At 43.6% G+C, this 17,355-nt stretch overlaps 1 protein-coding gene across 7 annotated transcripts in view; it reads right to left on the bottom strand.

Annotated features, from left to right (window-relative positions):
• LOC104050570 (cytochrome c oxidase assembly factor 1 homolog) overlaps positions 1 to 17,355 on the bottom strand; it is a 55,311-nt gene that overhangs the window by 7,499 nt on the left and 30,457 nt on the right. For 5 of the 7 annotated variants that reach the window (XM_064443841.1, XM_064443842.1, XM_064443843.1 and 2 more), the window contains exons 2-4: positions 16,735 to 16,934; positions 8,655 to 8,771; positions 557 to 659 (exon numbers count right to left, since the gene is read on the bottom strand). In XM_064443841.1, the coding sequence (XP_064299911.1) occupies positions 557 to 659; positions 8,655 to 8,669 (118 nt within the window). In that variant the 5' untranslated portion in view covers positions 8,670 to 8,771; positions 16,735 to 16,934. Of the gene's footprint in view, positions 1 to 556; positions 660 to 931; positions 1,001 to 8,654; positions 8,772 to 16,734; positions 16,935 to 17,355 lie in introns of those variants that run through there. The other 2 variants (XM_064443846.1, XM_009511459.2) reach the window with 2 other exon arrangements.

Genomic DNA, 17,355 nt, shown 5'->3' with positions numbered 1-17,355 from the left:
TGGAGCTGTCTATAAACAGCAACGGCACCTGCCTAGCTTTTTTCTCCTTGTCCTGGTCTTCTCAATGCTGAGAGCTCTTATTTGCCCTTCATTCAGGAGAAACTAATGATGTCTTAGCATTTCACAGACATGTTGTGTTTAAGGGCCAGCACCACAGACAGATTTACAGATAAAATCACTAGACTTTAGTACTTTCTCACAGACGGTCCTCTTTTCCTGCCCAGTTGTAAAATCTCAGTAAGAAATGAAACCTGCCTAAGCTTTCACTTCAGCCTCACCCTCAGGAATCCCTCCAGAAACCAGACTTTCTCCTGACTGCAGCAGCCTGCTTCCTATGCAACACCCACCTCTGGACATGTGTGCAGCAGTGCCTGGGGAGCAGCAGCCCTGGGCCTGAACAAAGCAGAGCCCACAGAGGCAGAACCCAGAGGCTCAGCCACACTTCCCTTAACTTCATCTGCTTTTCACATCTTGCATGCTGCTATTTTCCCTGCTACACAAAAGCAAATGAAAGGGGCAGAGGAGAAATAAGGTTGCTAACAGCACCAGCACTTACTTTGCATAAGATTATACATCACGATGCATCCCCCACCGCTGAACAGTCCCATGAAAACAGCCATTTGCTGCAGTTTTCTTAAAGAAGCTGGCATCTTTCCTCCCTGAAAAGAAAAAGGGAAGACATTTGTTGTAAAAGAAGAAAGCTAAAGGGTTATATCCCCCCTCCTCCTCTATTCTAAAAGCCCTTTCCAACCAGGCCTGAATGAAAGCACAGTGCACCGGCATCGGGCTCTTGCTCACTGGGGCCCCACGGTGTTACCAGAAGGAAGGGTGGTGAGAACAGAGCAAACCAGGGACCCAGCCGGGTTGAATGTGTTTATTCAACTTCTTTTAGCGATGCCACCACTTTGCTAATTGCCGAGAAGAAAATGACCTCCCCGGTGTGGCCGGGGGCCAGCCAGCGCCGTAGCACATTGTCATGGGGGCTCCCAGTGCCTGTGCGTTCACTCGCACACTGCAAGCATTCAGGCTCTGGGAGCCGGATTTCTCTCTCGAGTAAACTCCTCTAAAGTAAACATGCTTGTGGCAAGGCTGGATTTGGCCTGGAGTGGTAAGGGACAGAGCCAAGCCAGCGCTTGTGCCAGCAAAGATAATGGAGTCAGGGTGTGTGTATTCTGATGTGTTGCTTTTCTCCCAAGCCATGGATAAACAGGAAGGCCCTTGCAAGCTATTTTTCTTCCTTCCTGTGCCCCCCCAGCCCAAGCTTGCCCTTTTAATGAGTCACAATTTTGGCATTTGAATGAATGACCTAGCAGAATAAGAAACACCTCTAAGAAAGTCAATCTGTTAAACACTTCCATGGTTTCAGTAAAAGGGGGACCATGTAGCCTGAAGAGCCTGAGCTAACGCTCCTGCCCACAGCAGGTTAGTAGGAGTCAAGCTGAGTCGTCAGTGGGAGAGTAGCACATTGTTTCAGGCTGTGGCAGGATGGGACTTGACCAAGCATCCGAGCTTATGCTCTTGCTTCTCTCGCAGTTGGGATAGTAGGGAGGAATGGTCTTGACACGGGAAAAAAAAATTAGCATAAGGCTGCCTTTTTTGATGTAGGCACACAGACATCCGAATAGTTGGGGAAGCTTTATGGGCTTTCTAATCCCAAAGGCTCGACACCTCGATCCTTTTGCCACAATGGTGTGACTTAAGTGTTACACTTGGGAGAGCTGGTTAATAAACCAAGGCCCAAACCAGTTACAGAAATGTGACCTGGGCAAGGCTGTTTGAGTCCTGTTGTGAAAAACCACCTCAGGTATGCGTTAGTCAGGTATTGCTCAGCTGACAACCACAGTTTAGAGAGGGTGGAGAGGCAAATGTCAGGACTCCTTCCTGTCGTGGCCGGGTCAGGGTGACACAGGCAGACTCCCTCTGCTGACATGCCCATACGCCACCTCTTGCATCCTCTAGCCTGGAGGGAAACTGTGGATGCAACCTAGGTACACATTGAACTAGCGTTCAGTCATACTGCATGCTATCCCTTAGTCAAAGGCTTTCCTTGTTAACTAGTTCCCTTGATTTTAAGAGCGCCTAATATTTAAGTTTACAGTTTAATTTACTTCACATTTATGGATAACTAGTAATGGTAGCAACCCAGAGAAGCATGTGGGTATTATGTCTATTTTATGCCCCAAAATCCCCAGATTGTGCTATTGGTACAGTCTGTCATCATCTCTCTCACTCCTGATCTGTTTCTCTGACAAGTTTTCTTCTTCACTTCCCCTGGGGAACTTGAGTGGCGTGAGAAGTTGCAGCAGAAGGAAGTACGAGTGTGTTTTTACAGAGAAACGGAACAGCAGCAGTCATTTCACAAGAACAGTGAGAGCTTTCTGCTTGCCTGCTTGTGTTTGCAGTGTTCCTTCAACTGTGTTCTATAATATCATTCTCTCCCACTGCCCCCTGCTCCGCCCCCGCCCCACAACTGCAAAATCTGATTAATAACCAAGAGCTTCCCATAAGATCTGGTTGGCCAGGGGGAGGATCAGACACCAACACCACATAACAGGGGAAAAAAAAAAGGTGGTAAACCTGGACAGCGGATCGGATATAACAGGCTGTCACCCGTGGCTGGGCAAAATTTGCTTTCTGTGATGAAATTCAGGGTAACTGACCGCAAGTGCCTGGGGGTAGGGGGTGCTGCCCCAGCACTTTGCTGAGTAAATTGGGAAGATGCAGAGCTCTTGCACCAGCAAGGAGGTAACCTGCCTAGCAACGGGTGGAAATTAGAGGCTCTGAAACTTGCTGTCAGCGTGTTTGAGGTTTGTTAGGTCTCACGGTCTGCTTGCACCTAAACAAGGGGGATGGAAAGTAAGAGGAACTTTGTGCTGATCGGTCACATGCTCGCACACACTCTCATCTCTGCCTCTGCTCACAGCAGGTCAGCAGCCACAGGTACCTGGATAGTGCTGTGCCAAGGCAGTGCCATCTGGCAAGGGAGCTTGGCAGCTGAGAAACGGTGATCCCAGCAAGCATGGCTGCCCCATGCAGCCGCCCTGCCTGCTCCTGATGTGCTGTCCCTGCCTGCAGCTGTTGCCTGTTACTGGTCCTGGTGAGGCAGGGATGTGGGGGGCTGAGGTACACCTAAGTTGTGCAGACCACACTGGCTTTGTGAAGGTCCTCATTGGTGTAACAGGGAGAATATCTCTGTTGGTTGGTCTGGGTTGCAGTAGGAAGCCTGCAGGCTGGACCACCCCATCCTCAGGCTAGCCTTGATGATCTCCCCCCACTTGTTTCTCAGCTGTCCCAAGCCAGCCCTATGACAGCACATTGTGGGAAGAGGGCAAGCTATGCATTTTAACAAGCCTCTCAAGACCTAGCAAACCTTCTCTTTGATCCCACAATTCCCTGCCATCACGGTCCCTAGTGGCATGGATGTCTGGATATTGCATCCAAGTCCTTGAGCATCCCTCAGCATGCAGCTGCTGATGACTTCTGAATGATGACGCTGGAGATACCAGTGGTGTCAGCTTGTGGAAGACTGAAACGTAGTAAGGGGCTGTTGTCTGTGAGGACTCATCACTAGGATTTCTGCCCTCTGGCCAACTGTGTTTGCTGCTCCCATCTGCTGCTCTGCTGAAGTGCTGTGGAGGTGGCTCGCTAGGGAAGGGAAGGCATGCCCAGAGGCATGCCTTCTGTCCTGAGCCTTTATCAAAATTACTTACAGCCTGTGAAGCGTAGAGGCTATGAAAGGGAAGGATCAAACTCCCTCGACTTCATTTGCCACAAAGGGAGTAACTGTAAGCCAATGCATTTAGGAGAATTTTATAGATACAATATGCAATTGCCTTCTAAGGAGGGAAGTTCATGTTGCTATCTGTGGTGATCTCCCCTCAGAACCTGTTGTACCACTAAAAAGTATGCAAGTCAGCTGGTGGAAAAACAGATTTCTTCACAGCCGGTAATTAAAAAAGCACACTTTCCAAGCTACAGTGTTCTGCAAAAACATCTTTTCCCCTGTGCTATTTGCAGCAGTAAGAAAGATTAAGTGGAGATTAGCACACACAAAACCACCGAGCCTACAGTTACCAAAAGACAAGCCATTAAATCGTTATACGAACTGTTCTCTAAAAATAAATATTAAAGAGTGGAGCTTCCTAATAAGGTCAGTGCTCATTTTGTGACTTGAAAATAGTAAGATATGGTGGAGAAGGTAGCATTCAGGCTTGACTTTGAAACTTAGACTCAGGCTGTTAACAAGATTTAACAAAACCAGAGAGGTGGAAGACTCCCAGGGTCACATGTGAAATGGTGGGTTACTGCAACAATAAAGTCTGGTTTTAATTAGACTTTGTTCTCACCACAAAGGATCTTCTAAAACCAGACTGGGCTTAAGAGATTCTCCTTTATTTCAGTAAATTCAGATTTTCTGTTTTGGTCTTTGAAACTTGGGTGGCAGAGGTTGGTCTCAGGCATCTCCACCGAAGGTAGGTAATGATGAAGCAAGGGCATTGTCACCAAGTCATAAACATTAATTTTATTTGCTTCAAACCCAAGCGAGGGAGCTGGGGCTGCAGATTCTGTGGGGAAGGCATCTCCTCCTCCTTCTCCTCTTCATGCCACTACCAAGCTCCATCAGTACATCCAGCTTTTGGGTGCTATCACAGACCAAACATTAAATAGTAATATTGCTCTGAAATCAGAGAGAAGCAGCTTGATCCATGCAAACTCTGTGTGATCACTGCTGGCTATCTCAATCTGGGCCACTGCCTACTCACCTGGCCAAGAAAATATACTGCCAGGCTACCAATACAAGCAGCTGGGAGCCTCAAACCACTTTGAACCACTGTAGTCCTGAGGTGTCGGCACGACACACTAATTGTGTGTGGTAAAAGACTACTAATAATTATATTAAAACTTAGCAATAGGCCTGAAAAAGGACCTGAGCATCTAACTTCAAGGCTGGAACTGTTGCCTAACCCTTCTTCAATGAAGCTCTTCCTTCGACTGGTGGGATTTGAGTCAGCCCCAGGTCCAGCTTTTCTGCAAGCCACCCAGGTAGTCATGGAAGTCACAGGAGATGAGGCAAACCACACACAAGCACAAGCACACAGTTGTGTTTCACTTTCATGCTCTCTTCCCCAGCCATTGATCTTCTAAGATCCATAAGGCATCTGGGTGTGAACCAATTTCTGTATTAATAACACACCAGGACAACACTTTAGAAACAGCTTCTTGACACTCACTGTCTAAAAAATACCTTCATTATCGGTACTGCCACCAAAGAGAGGACAGTACAGCAGAAGTGTTTCGACAGGATCATAATTTTAAGAGTCGTCTGGACAGGGTGCTGGGCCATCTTGTTTAGACTCTGCTCTTCCTAGAAAGGTTGGACTAGATGATCCCTGAGGTCCCTTCCAACCTGTGTGATTCTGTGATTCTGTGATAATTTCAGCATATTATTTACCCCTTTTTTCACAGAAATAGACTCAACATACTATTTACCTCATTTCTGAGAAGTAACAAGCACAAACTGTGCCCCCTACCAGCATGTTCAGAAATACTGAAGAGTTTGCATGGATGATCTGCCTCCATCAAAACCTCAGCAACTTGTAGGAAAGAAGTTTGCTTAATTCACAGTCAAACCAAAAGTAGGAGTTGTATTTTTTTCCCCCTCAGTGGTTCTTCTCCAGATGCACTGAAAAGGGGTATTTTGGCATTTAGGGATGTAAAACACCTTTTCAGCCAGCTTTGAAATGGTCCCTTCCAGGGTCTCCTTGTGGATCAGTACCTAGAAACGTGTAACTTACCCTGGTTAAAATGCTTTAAAGGAGCAACTTTATGTGTGAGGAAGATTACTGGCAAGCCAGAAAACTGTATTAAGTTTATTTTTGCCTTTGCTGCTAGCTAATTAACAAGGAAAGTGAAAATAGTCAATAGAGTGATTAAGGACTTCTTGTAGTTGTATACATCTCCTGGGGCAGATGCTACATACAATGCAGGTGGCTTGCTCAGTTGGTACAAAGTCTGACATGGTGCCCACAGATATTTTAGTTTCAGTTCCTTTTTCCCCTCTCTTGGCCACTCTCATTTGCACATTTCTATATATTTATATAACTTCATCCGGTGGGCTCGCCTGTATTGCATTTCTTTTCCTCCTGCCTGCCCACCTTCACCCCTCTGTGTGCTGCCTCTCCCTGAAGACTACTGCACCATCCCAGTGCTGGGCAGACAGAAACAGTGGGGCCAGCATTCCCTTTTTCCAAGGAACCTTCTCCCCCGCCATCCCTCGGTTTATCCCTCTGTGAAATTGAGTCTGTTTTCCTAGCTGCAGGTAACGAAGGCAGGTGCCTTTTTTGCTTTTCTCCTAAGTTGCAAAGATGCTTCAGCCTAGTTTGTTCAGTCTTTTTGAAGGCCAGGCTCGTGTGCCAGCCAGATCAACAACCCACTCCAGATCTTCCTTCAAGACAACTACAACTGCCCATGCTTTGTACTGGAATATGAGGGATATTGCAGGAAAGAGGCATGGCTAGGGAGTGTTATTGGAGAAGCAGGATAATTATACCTACAGTGTGACCCATTTTTTGCTGTTATTGGAGCATGGCATTATAGGTTAATGCCTAATAATCTGTCATTAACATCCCTAATTGTATGTTTCTGTAATTGGACACCATGAAGGGGGGAGGAAGGTGTGGATGTTCACCTTTTGTGTTTTAGAGGTGAACTGCAAAGGATTTAAGAGTAAGAATTCATAAGTAGGGTAAATGAAAAAGTTGCATCCGAGGTGCAGGAAGAAAAGACTAGAGGTGTTTATGGTTTTACCAGTGACTGGTTTACCTGAGAATACTATAGGACAGCTTCTTGGCTTCCCTGCCGCTGGAAGTGAGGTCACGAGCGCTGCAATCCAAAGTTCAAAAGAATTGCTCTACACTGTACCTGTGCCACCCCACAGCATGCGTCACAGCCCAGGTTCCAAATGGGCACATTAAAACAAAAGAATCACATAAAGCAATGGCAAATATAGTCCTTTGACCGTCTCTTGCTGTCAGGATGAGAGGAAGTAGCACTCTGAGCTTAGCAGGAGCTTAGCAGAAGTGGACTGTCAAGCCAGGGAGGTTTTCATAGTGTGATGTGTATTTTCTGTATATAGTTTCCCAGAATAGGTTCACTGAACCTGCAAGGTAAGTGATCAGCAAAGAGTACCAAACCATTTCTCATGAAAAGATCAAAGAGCGTACAATGCTTTCCATGCATTGGTAACGACTTAGCTCTCTTGCCAGTCTGTGGGCGTTTATCTGTGTCCAATACATCAATTATGCCAAAGACACTGACAAGTTCTCAAAGCCAAGACCAATGACCTATCTAGCTTGAATCAACTTACTAAGTCCTGAGATGGGGAAGAACTATCAAGAAACACAGGGGGTCTATAATAACCTTCTTGGCTAACAGGTCACATTTTACCTTGTAAAGGGAAAATAAAATGCTCACAAAAGTTCACAGAAGTACTGCAGATGTCATTGGGCTAGGAACTGCATGTGGCTATGTTAAAAGTTAGTACCTGACTGGAAGTTTACAGTTTCTAACTCCAGTCCTGATAAGGCTCATGCCTGTTTGTAGTCTTAGTAACTTCAATAATACGATCCACGTGCATGCATTAAATAGGCACACAGTAGACAGTGACCTAAAGGAACTGAATGCCAGGGGAGGCAGTCACAGGGAAAAAATGTTTAAAGCAGGAACATAGCGTAAATCATATGATGCTTGTTCCCTTGTAATGCATCTGCTTCCAGAAATGAGGGGGTAAAATATGTGATCTACTCTGCTGTTATCGGCATGGAGCCCCATTTACAAAGCCTTTAAAACTATCAGCAGAGACAGGAAGGTTTGCAGCCCTAAGCCCAAACATCTTGCTGATATTATTATATAGTATTATAGCAGCACATATTTTTGGCACTTCACAAACACCTTGGTCTTATTCATACTTCCTACTGAAAACCAAAAAATAAATAAACTAAATCCCCCCAGATTCTCAGATGTGGTAAGTTTAATTCAAGTGCCCATCTTTACTCCCTCCCTAGAAGGGCCCCTGCTTCAGAAAATGCTGACCCTATCCTTCTTCTGAAAGTCAAGTCCCTTTGAAATACATCAGATCAACACTTAAAGCCTAAGGCTTTGAGGAAAACTAATTACTTTCGAACATCTTGGATACCTGGATCATTTCCAGAAGTCGGTCCTTGCCCATATGAGCAGAACTGGTTCAGTATCAGCTAAATCTGTTAACTCAAATTAAGGTCTGGGGAAAAAATAACCTCAAAGACTCATGACTTTTTAATAAGCATTGTACACCAAAACCAGCACAAGACCAACAGGGATTCTGACCTAGAAACACTATTCTCAGAAAGACAAAAAGGGGAGAAAAAAGTTATGATGGGAACCATTAAAAAAAAAGAAAGAAATTAAACTCCTATAACACTTGAAGGTTTCCATTCAGAGCCAGCTTGTTAACTATGCCATGCAAGATGGAGACGGAGAGAGCAAAAGGGTGAAAGAAATAGTGGAACCTGCCACATGGTTTGCATGCGCAGCATCTTAAGTCAGATCTTTAACTTGATCTGAGGAGTAGTTACCGATTTATCCATGCACCCTTGGAAAAAGGAAAAGATGCTCACAAGACAGTTGGACATGAATCAGCTTCACTTCCAAAAATGAGTCAGGGCAAGAGGAATTTCAGAGAACAGCTGATTGCAATCCATATTTTCCTCCTGAGAACATGTGTGCGAAAAGATCTGAGGGAAAAAAAAAATCTCTGTGTTTAATGCTTTAAATAATGTCTCTAGTTTATCGTCCAAATCTTAGGACCTTCTATAGCTCCCGTTAGGGAAGGCAGGGATTTTTTAAATTTTGCAGACCTGTGGCAGAAAAAAAAGGAATGACTTCACAGGAAGTCTGTGCCAGATTGAGCACTGGCATCTCCAGAGACCTGCGCTGTGTCCCTGCCCATGCACCGTTCCCTCGCTTAGGCTAAAACATACCAGCCTAGACAGGTTCAGCACAACTCCAGGGCTGTTTCCTACAGCAAACCTCCCTGTAGGGATATGGGAACAAGCTTTTCCTATGGAGCTACAGCACAGGGCTTTGCCCAAGAAGGTGTGACAGACCAAGAGCCAGACAAAAGCACAAACCACGCTTCTATGTACTGTTGATGGGTGAGATTTTTCAAAACATCAGGTGCTTTGTGTTTGCTCAACAGGTGATACCTTTACAGGATCATTGTTTCCTAAAAGTGCTGGGATCTTTGAAAATCAGGCTGCTTTATGGCATTTTCAAGACACCCTCACTAGTAGCTTTCAAACAGGACTGCTAACAACATACATTGTTTCCTCATAAACTTATTGCTACTGTAATCTTCAAATAGTTGTTTGTGGGGTTTGTTGATCAAATGCTAGGTTACCACGGGCTAAATACAATGAAATTTGACAAATGTGGCATGCAAGAGACACATAGGTGTGCTGTGATCCATTAGAAAAGGAAACAGGAGCAGTTAGCGGGAAATCACTGCTACTAAGGACACTGGCAGGGATCCATGCCCACAGACTTCTTAAACTGGAGGCTGCAGAGGAAAGATTTTTGCCTTGGACCAAAACACACACATTTTTTCCATTTGTTTTTTGTTTCTTTTCTCATCACATGCTACGCAGCCCTCTCTTTATGGGAATCAGGAAGAGTGCTAAAGAGATACCGTTACTTCTGTACAGTGTTACTCCCAGGGACCTCTACTTAGACAGAAAAAGCCCCTACTCAGTGTTACTTCCAATTTACCTGTGGCTTTTGTAGTTCATACAACACCAGCACAGACAACAAAAGATGGTGCTCCCAGGTTTCACAAGCAGCTCAGGCACTGACTCACTGTATCACTGTGGCTAAAACCATAAACTTCAGGTGTCTCAATTCACACATGTTAAAATAAGTGACTAAGCACTTCCTGGTTCCTACTTTGCTGGAAGTTAGACATTTAGTGGATGCAAAATGCTCTGACAGCCTAAGATGTAATTTGACTTAGGTGCGAAATTGCCCATGTGCAGTACACGCATGTTAAGAGGCACGACAATGTCTTCCAGAAAAAAAAAAAAAAAAGTATTTTGCAGCCTGGCACAGGGTGTGTTGTAGGACCGGCAGAATAATTACAGCAGCTGCAATTGGCACTTATTAGAAAATTAAAGAAGCTGTTAACAGGTCATTAATAATCTGTGACTACCTGCCTTAATAGTATTCTTCAGTCTACAGGTATGAGGGTGAGGGGGTGGAGGAAATGGTCACACCTTCTTCTAAGTCACTGTAGAAGGCTGATACCCTTATTTTTCATCACTTTGTAATCTGCTTGTTTACTTCCCTTCCGGTGTCTCTTCCAGCTGGCTCTTCTCTCACTGCTAGCTCTCACGCCAAAGGGCCACGAGGCTCTTGGCCAGGGAAGCCAGCAGCTGCACCTGCACCAGCCAGTCCCAGGGGAAAGCCAGTCCTCTCTGCAGTGTCCCAGCCTGGTAGCTGTCTCCCTGCTGTTCCAAGTTGCCTCTAAACACCTCTCCTGAGCATGTGCTCTTACTTTTGAAGATTATTTTGTCTGCAAGGCAACCCTGTCCATTTACAACACACTACAATTTGGTCCCTTGCGTCTTGTTCCTTGCTTTCCATGTGTAGGCAGGTGGCTGGAGGAGAGAAAAGCAACTTGTTCCCTTGTTTCTTCAGACAAACACACGATCTCCAGAGCAGACAGATGCCTTAAAGTCAGATCCAGGGCATCAATTCATCTTTTGGGTTCAGCTGTAGTGTATAAAGCATTTGCTGGCTCTGGTCTAATGCTTTTTGACATTGTCAGGCCCCCTTCAGTGAACTACTGCCTTGTAACCAACTTGACAGCAAGTATTGTTCTACATTTATTAATACCGTACGTGCTATCTTCAAACCGACATGTTCCGAGACCAGGCATCAGCTGTGCTCAGCTCTGGCTTAAAAAAAATGTTCAGACAACAGTACAGACCTCCTGCTGCTAATAAGCAAATAAATAAATAAAAGCATGCCTTTACCATGCTGCTGCCACACCTTCCTACCCTTTCAATCTCAATTTTGCACTAATTTATTCTTTTCCTGGGGGTCTTAAAATTTGAAGTACTGACTCTCCTGCACCCCTTCCTTTTTGGCTTCTTTAGGAAAGGTTTTTTTTTCCCCCAGTCCTCTTTCAATTTATTCCTTTCTCTCTCTTTTGGATGCAAACCTAAATTCCAGAAACTGGAATCTACATAAAAGTTAATTAACTTCAGGAACTGTTTTTTCTTTCCTTTTTATTTTTATTTTTATTTTTTTGTAATGCAGGTTTTTTTACTATAGCCACTGTAATTTTCTATTATTTTTAAAATGTTCAGCTTAATGGGTTATGTTTACTTAGTCAATAAGCTGATGATGCCCATGACAGGACCATAAGTGTTTGGTTAGCAGCAGGGAGGATAAAAAAATCAATAACTCCAAGCATTTGGCAGCTTTGTGGGCAGGAAATCATTTGTATTCTCTGGTTTAAATCAATGACCTTCTTTTCTTTGCTGTTCCAACAGGAAATTATAAACTCTGTGAACACTATTTGCATAGTGCCTTCTGCAATACACTTGTATATGTCTGGGCAAAACAATATGTTAACCCCAGTACTGCTTCTTTGAGGTCTCCGTTAGAGAATCCCAGGCACTTCAGCACAGAGCTTTTGAGCTGCAGGCTCTTGTATTTATTAGAAGTGGAGGCATAATAGAGCAAAATGTGAAAAGAGCTCCTTCTCCACTTCCAACAGCACCACCAAAAGATGAAAGCATTATTATTTAACAGGGCTGTCTACTGCAGAGTATGAAAAAATGCCTTTTTTCGTAACTTGGCAGGATGTTGTATTTTCAATATGACAGACAGAAACTTGCTACTTCTACATTAAGGCTGCAGTTGCACTTTTGTATCTTGCTTGTCAGGGTTGCCCCAATGTGCAAAGTATGGTTTGAAAGTTCTGCACTTTTGCTTGAATTCAGCTTAGCATTACAGACTTCATGTTTATGAAAGTTTTGGCCTCCTCTATCCTGCCCTTTTGCTAAGTGTACTTAATTAATACTTAAATGCACCTTGTCTTGCCATGCTGACAGGAAGCCGTTCCAGTAAGGGATGTTCTGAGAAAAGGCAGTGTTGAGCCTGGTACTGAACTTGCATTCTAATATTTTCTGCTGCTCACCACTGCGTTAAGTCCAGCTCAGCTACTCCTCAGCGTACAGGAGAGCTGGCATAAAAGAAGGCAAGCTAGTCACAGGGGATGAAGAAGGTGTGTGATCCTTTTTTCTATGTTTCCCCCAGTGCAGCCCCAAAGCCTGGTATTCTTGTCTATGGCCAGAGCTAAGTCTTGCAGCTTCCAGCACTGGCAACTGGCACTGCAAAGCTCCTGGACCTAAGGACCCCTTGATGTGCTTATCTTCATCCTGTGCAGGAGAATGACATGGTAAATCAGTCTGAAATACATGATTATAACTCCAGAAACCACCAAGGCTTCAGTAGCCTGCACTGAAATTAAATGTAATAAAATTCAGGCATCCAGATTTCTCTGCTTTGCTTTTGCACATGACAAGTCCTTTCACAGTAGTTCTCAGTATCCCTCCTATGCTCCCAATGCCACTGGCACAAAGCTGTAGTCATCAGGTGACACTGGAAGTATATTTACTAGTTACGTCACAGCTCTCCTTCCCCGAAACAAAAAGGATAGGAATGTTGCTGGGAGTGACTGAAGTGGAAGTAATATGTAATTCTTGCACTCCTGCTTTGTTTCTGTTAATTTGCCAGATGTTGCCCATCTTTACCCCCCAGGCATTTCATTCCTCCCCACTGCAAACTCTACATGCTTGTTGGGGTTCTTCCAGAGCTCCTGGCTGCTGGAGCGCCCTTTGCATTTCTAAAATTTTCTGTTCCTGATTGAAGGGAGTCGCCAAGGAAATGAGGTACTTCACTTTCTCACTGACAAGAGACCAAAGTAGCATCACTGTATCACAGAAGGATTGAGGCCTGAAGGGACCCCTGGAGGTCACTTTGTTCAACACCCCTGCTCAAACAGGGTCGCCTACAGCCAGTTGCCAAGGACAATGTCTAGATGGCTTTTGAGTATCTCCAAGGATGGAGACTCCACAACCTCCCCGTGCAACCTGTGCCATCACTTAATCACCCTCACAGTGAAAAAGTGTTTCCTGGTGTTCAAACGGCACCTCCTGTATTTCAGTTTGTGCCCGTTGCCGCTGGTCCTGTCACTGGGCACCACTGGAAAGTGCCTGGCTCCCTCTTCTTCACACTCTCCCTTCAGGTATTTACATACATTGATGGGATCCCCCTTGAGCCTTCTCTGCTCTGAACAGTCCCAGAAAGCAGAGTGCTAAATCAAAGGATGAACTGGGTAGCTCTTGCTCAGTTTATTTCCTTCTACTGAGTGGGTCAAAAGCAAATGTGCCTTTCTCTCCCTGTTGCTTTTCCTCCCTTCCCCACACATACATCTCCTAAATGTCATCCTGTCACCTTTTCCTGTTGAACACTACGTACCTGGAATCTTTCCATATCACAACAAGAAATTTTTTAATCTGGAAAGACGTGCAAATAGAATAGGTCATGCCAGAAATATGAACTGGTTTGGTTAGTTTTAGGCTTTGGACTGATTTATGATTACATATGAATAAAACATAATCAGAAACTGTGGAGTGATAGTGGTGTATGTACAAAGAGGAGAGCTGCTCCTGTTACACATGGGAACGTATGGGCCATAATATAATTATTTTGAGGTTGTGAAAGGTGTGCTATGTGACTAACTCATTTCACTAATATATGACAAGCCACTTTCATAATGGAAAAAATTACATTCCTAGATAATTTGTTTTTTAACGACTTATCATTGTTGTTACCCTCCTAAGGGTGTGTATGTTCCACTATGCAGAAAACTGGTATGGAATAAAAAATGCTGATAGACTTAAAAACTGCATTTATCTTCAAAACAGAAGTTTGTGGGTTGTTATTTTTTAATATATATATACAAGCTACAGTGTTTGAGGTTTTTGCTCACAAGACAACCATGTGTTTCAAGTGGCCTCTGTTTACAGAAAGAAAAATATAATTCTTTCTGGGGAAAAGAAACTAGATTACACTGCAGGAAAAGGAGATTTAGTGCTGCAATGTTCAAGAGCAGTCAGATGAAAATTCAGCCTAAGAACTCTGTACTGAATTTAGGGCACAGATTTACCAATTGGCTCTGTTCTTGCATTGCACTTAAACGTTCTGTTGTATTCATACTGAATTGAATGGGATTTGCTGTAGAGGTGAAAAGCAGATTCGCTCTCTTTTGAGCTTAATACAGGGTAATGACTTTGCTGACTTCAGTAGAATAAGTCTTGATTTATGCAGCTATAAAAAAGAGCAAAGCCAGATTAGGAATGTACCTCAAAGTGGCAGTATTCAGATGCATATTTAATCTTTGTTAAATGAAACATTTGGAATAAAATGCACTATTCACTGCTCTTACCATTCTCTCTGTAAATGCACTGTGAAATGGCTTGGGATATTTTTTCTAACTTTCATAACATTAGTAATGAGGACCCATAGTCTCAAAATCTTACTCTGCTCATGTGACGTTTCTTCAGCGTAAATCCAATCACTTTAAATGAGGTATAACTTGGTACCAGAGAAGACAGAATTGGGTAGCTTACTGCGTGTATGTACCAACAATAAGACTGCAGAATCGGCTGATATACAGAGCTAAAATTTACCAGATCTGCTGCTCTGACTGAGGATGGCACAGAAGAGAAGCAAAACTTCCTCCTTTCCTGCCCTTAATATTTGGATCCATTAGACACAACCTCAAGTGTTCTATTTGTTCTTCATGTGTTGGCCTTTCCTTTCAAAAAAGGCCATTCTCCTCTACACAAGACAAGCAGTTAGACAAGCAATGGTGCTCTTCCCTGGCTCGGAAGTTCCTATAAGCATGGGATTTTCCCCTGGGGATGTTTTGTCTGGGCCATTTTATGATGCAAAGGTCTTACTGGAAGAAAGAACTGGTCCTACAAGGTCTGAATGCCTTGCTGAGAGATTAATACTATTTAGCATATATAATATCCAGTACTGGTGGGGAAAGTAAGAAAGCAACCAACCACTTTTAACATGCAACAAGCTGCACACCTCTAACTGTGTTTTCCCCAAAATCCGCTTGTTAACTATGATTCAGTATGTGCCATTTGTGCTTTATGGGACTAAAAGCCTAAGTCAGTTTATTGGGGAAAGTAACAACTTTCTCATTAAATGTTAATGGCAATGTTTTAATTAGTCCCATGATTCTGGTAGAAAGTTAAGTCCTTCCTTCAATAACCAGCAGTTACAGATGCAGTAAGCATTAATAACCTAATAGGAAGCAAACTAGGCAGGCATACATTCCATCACCCAGAAAAAGGACTTCTTGTAGCTCTTGGATGGACTGTTCACACTTTAAACCAAAAAAGTGATTGATTTTTAATAGGGAGAGTTGGGCTGTTTGCAGCACCTAAAGCTGCAGCCCCATCGTGATGTTTCCTATTTCTCTCAGACCTGATGTTTAACATGATCCCTGCTACACAATTTGAAGCTAAAAATGTCACCTGGTTTAGGGGTGAGGAGGGGAAGAAATTCAAATGGAAGCAGCAACAATTCTCAGACTTTTAGCAACTGTGCTCAGATGCCAAAAGAATAAATATAAGAAATCACAAGAGATTTAAATAGCTTTGGTTTTGATATGAGCTTTTCAAGCCACAAACAGACTTTTACAAAGAAGCAAGAGTATGCATGGGGGTTATGTGGGAATGGGAAAGGGCTCCATATGGGAGTGTGACACCAGAAAGGATTTAGTGGGAACAGCAGAGGAACAAATTTTTATCAAATCCTGGCCTAAAGGCCAAATGGAACAACCAGCTGGTTTTCATCGCCATGCAAAAGGAGAGCAGCCAGTTACACTGCCCTTCCTCTCCCATCTCTCTAGCCACCGAGGTTTTAGTTGGGGGAAACTTTCTCTTAAATGGAGCCCAGCAAATTGCAACAAAAAACCAAGATAAGGTTTGTGAAAGGTTGCTGTATCTTTAGGAATACAGTAACCTGAAGGGATACTTTAGGATACTGTATCCTGAATAAAGAGGTTTTGGAAAGGTTACTGTCTTTTTAGGGATATAGTAACCTTTGGGGATACTGTATCTTTAGAGATATGTTGCTTTGATCTGTAAGCTCTTTCTGATCCTTGTTTTATTACCATAGTAGAAAAAGTAAACTGCCACTTTATTTGGTTAAGTAACTGGCCAGCTTCTGTATTTTCCAGTTTAGGAATTACGCTGAAGTTGTAGCAAGAAATCTTGAGCTTTTGTCATGGCCACGAAGCAAGACTGGTTTTGGCAGTGGGCAGTGCTTTTCCAGTGATCCACTGCAGTTTTCCAGCCTCAGCACTGCTGTAACTGAGGGAGTTCTTACAACCCTTTGTCAGCACAGTGCTAGGGTGTACTAACGAGACCCCATCAACTGTAGTTTTAGTACAACAGGAAGAGATCTGGAAATGTGAGCGTCAGCTACACAGCAATGTGCTCTAGTGATTTTTCCCCTGGCTTGGTTTAAAACAGTTGTATGATAGGCTGATAACTGTAACTATTTTAAATTCAATTGTGCAATGATGCAGGCTTCTGAGGCCTGACTTACCGTTTTCAGATTGAAGCTCAGTATCTATGGCTTGATTTTTAGACAGCTGAGGAAGCAGGGAGTCTTATTTGTCCTGTAAAGCACTAGGCATAACAGGTTTTTTGGTGCCACTCCTCTAAAACGGTGGTTCCAGATCGCTATCACTTGGTAGCCTCAATCCAGCTAAAAACCTCTCCTGACGGCTCTTATCCAGACTCCACCTAGAACAAAAGAGAAAATGCAAAGGAGTGGGTATGCATCAGAGGCAGAGGAATAATATTCAGACATTCCTAAGAATTCAACAGCATCCCTCATTCCTCAACCTCCCACTCCAAGACAACATCTAGTACTGTCAGTCCTACTGCCTCTGTTTTCCTTATAACCAATTTACAGTAAAGCGAGAAGTTAGCACATGACATTTTCACATGACAGCAGTCCCACCAAAAACATTAGGGATCTCCTGCAGCTTTGTCTGACCTTATTCACAAAAATCTTATGAAAATAACCATGCATTCTTTTGCATGAACCATGGCTGCTGGCTGTCTGAACACTGCTAGCAGTATTTGTAAAAAGGAGGGAACAGTCCTACAGCTAAATATAATTTTCATAATAGACATTCCTCCTGTACAGCTCTTCCTCTAT

This window comes from Phalacrocorax carbo, chromosome 2 (genome assembly GCF_963921805.1).
Source record: "Phalacrocorax carbo chromosome 2, bPhaCar2.1, whole genome shotgun sequence".
Taxonomy (NCBI): Eukaryota; Metazoa; Chordata; class Aves; order Suliformes; family Phalacrocoracidae; genus Phalacrocorax; species Phalacrocorax carbo.
Note: the sequence above shows the minus strand (reverse complement) of the source record. Positions and strands in the feature narration are given on the sequence as shown.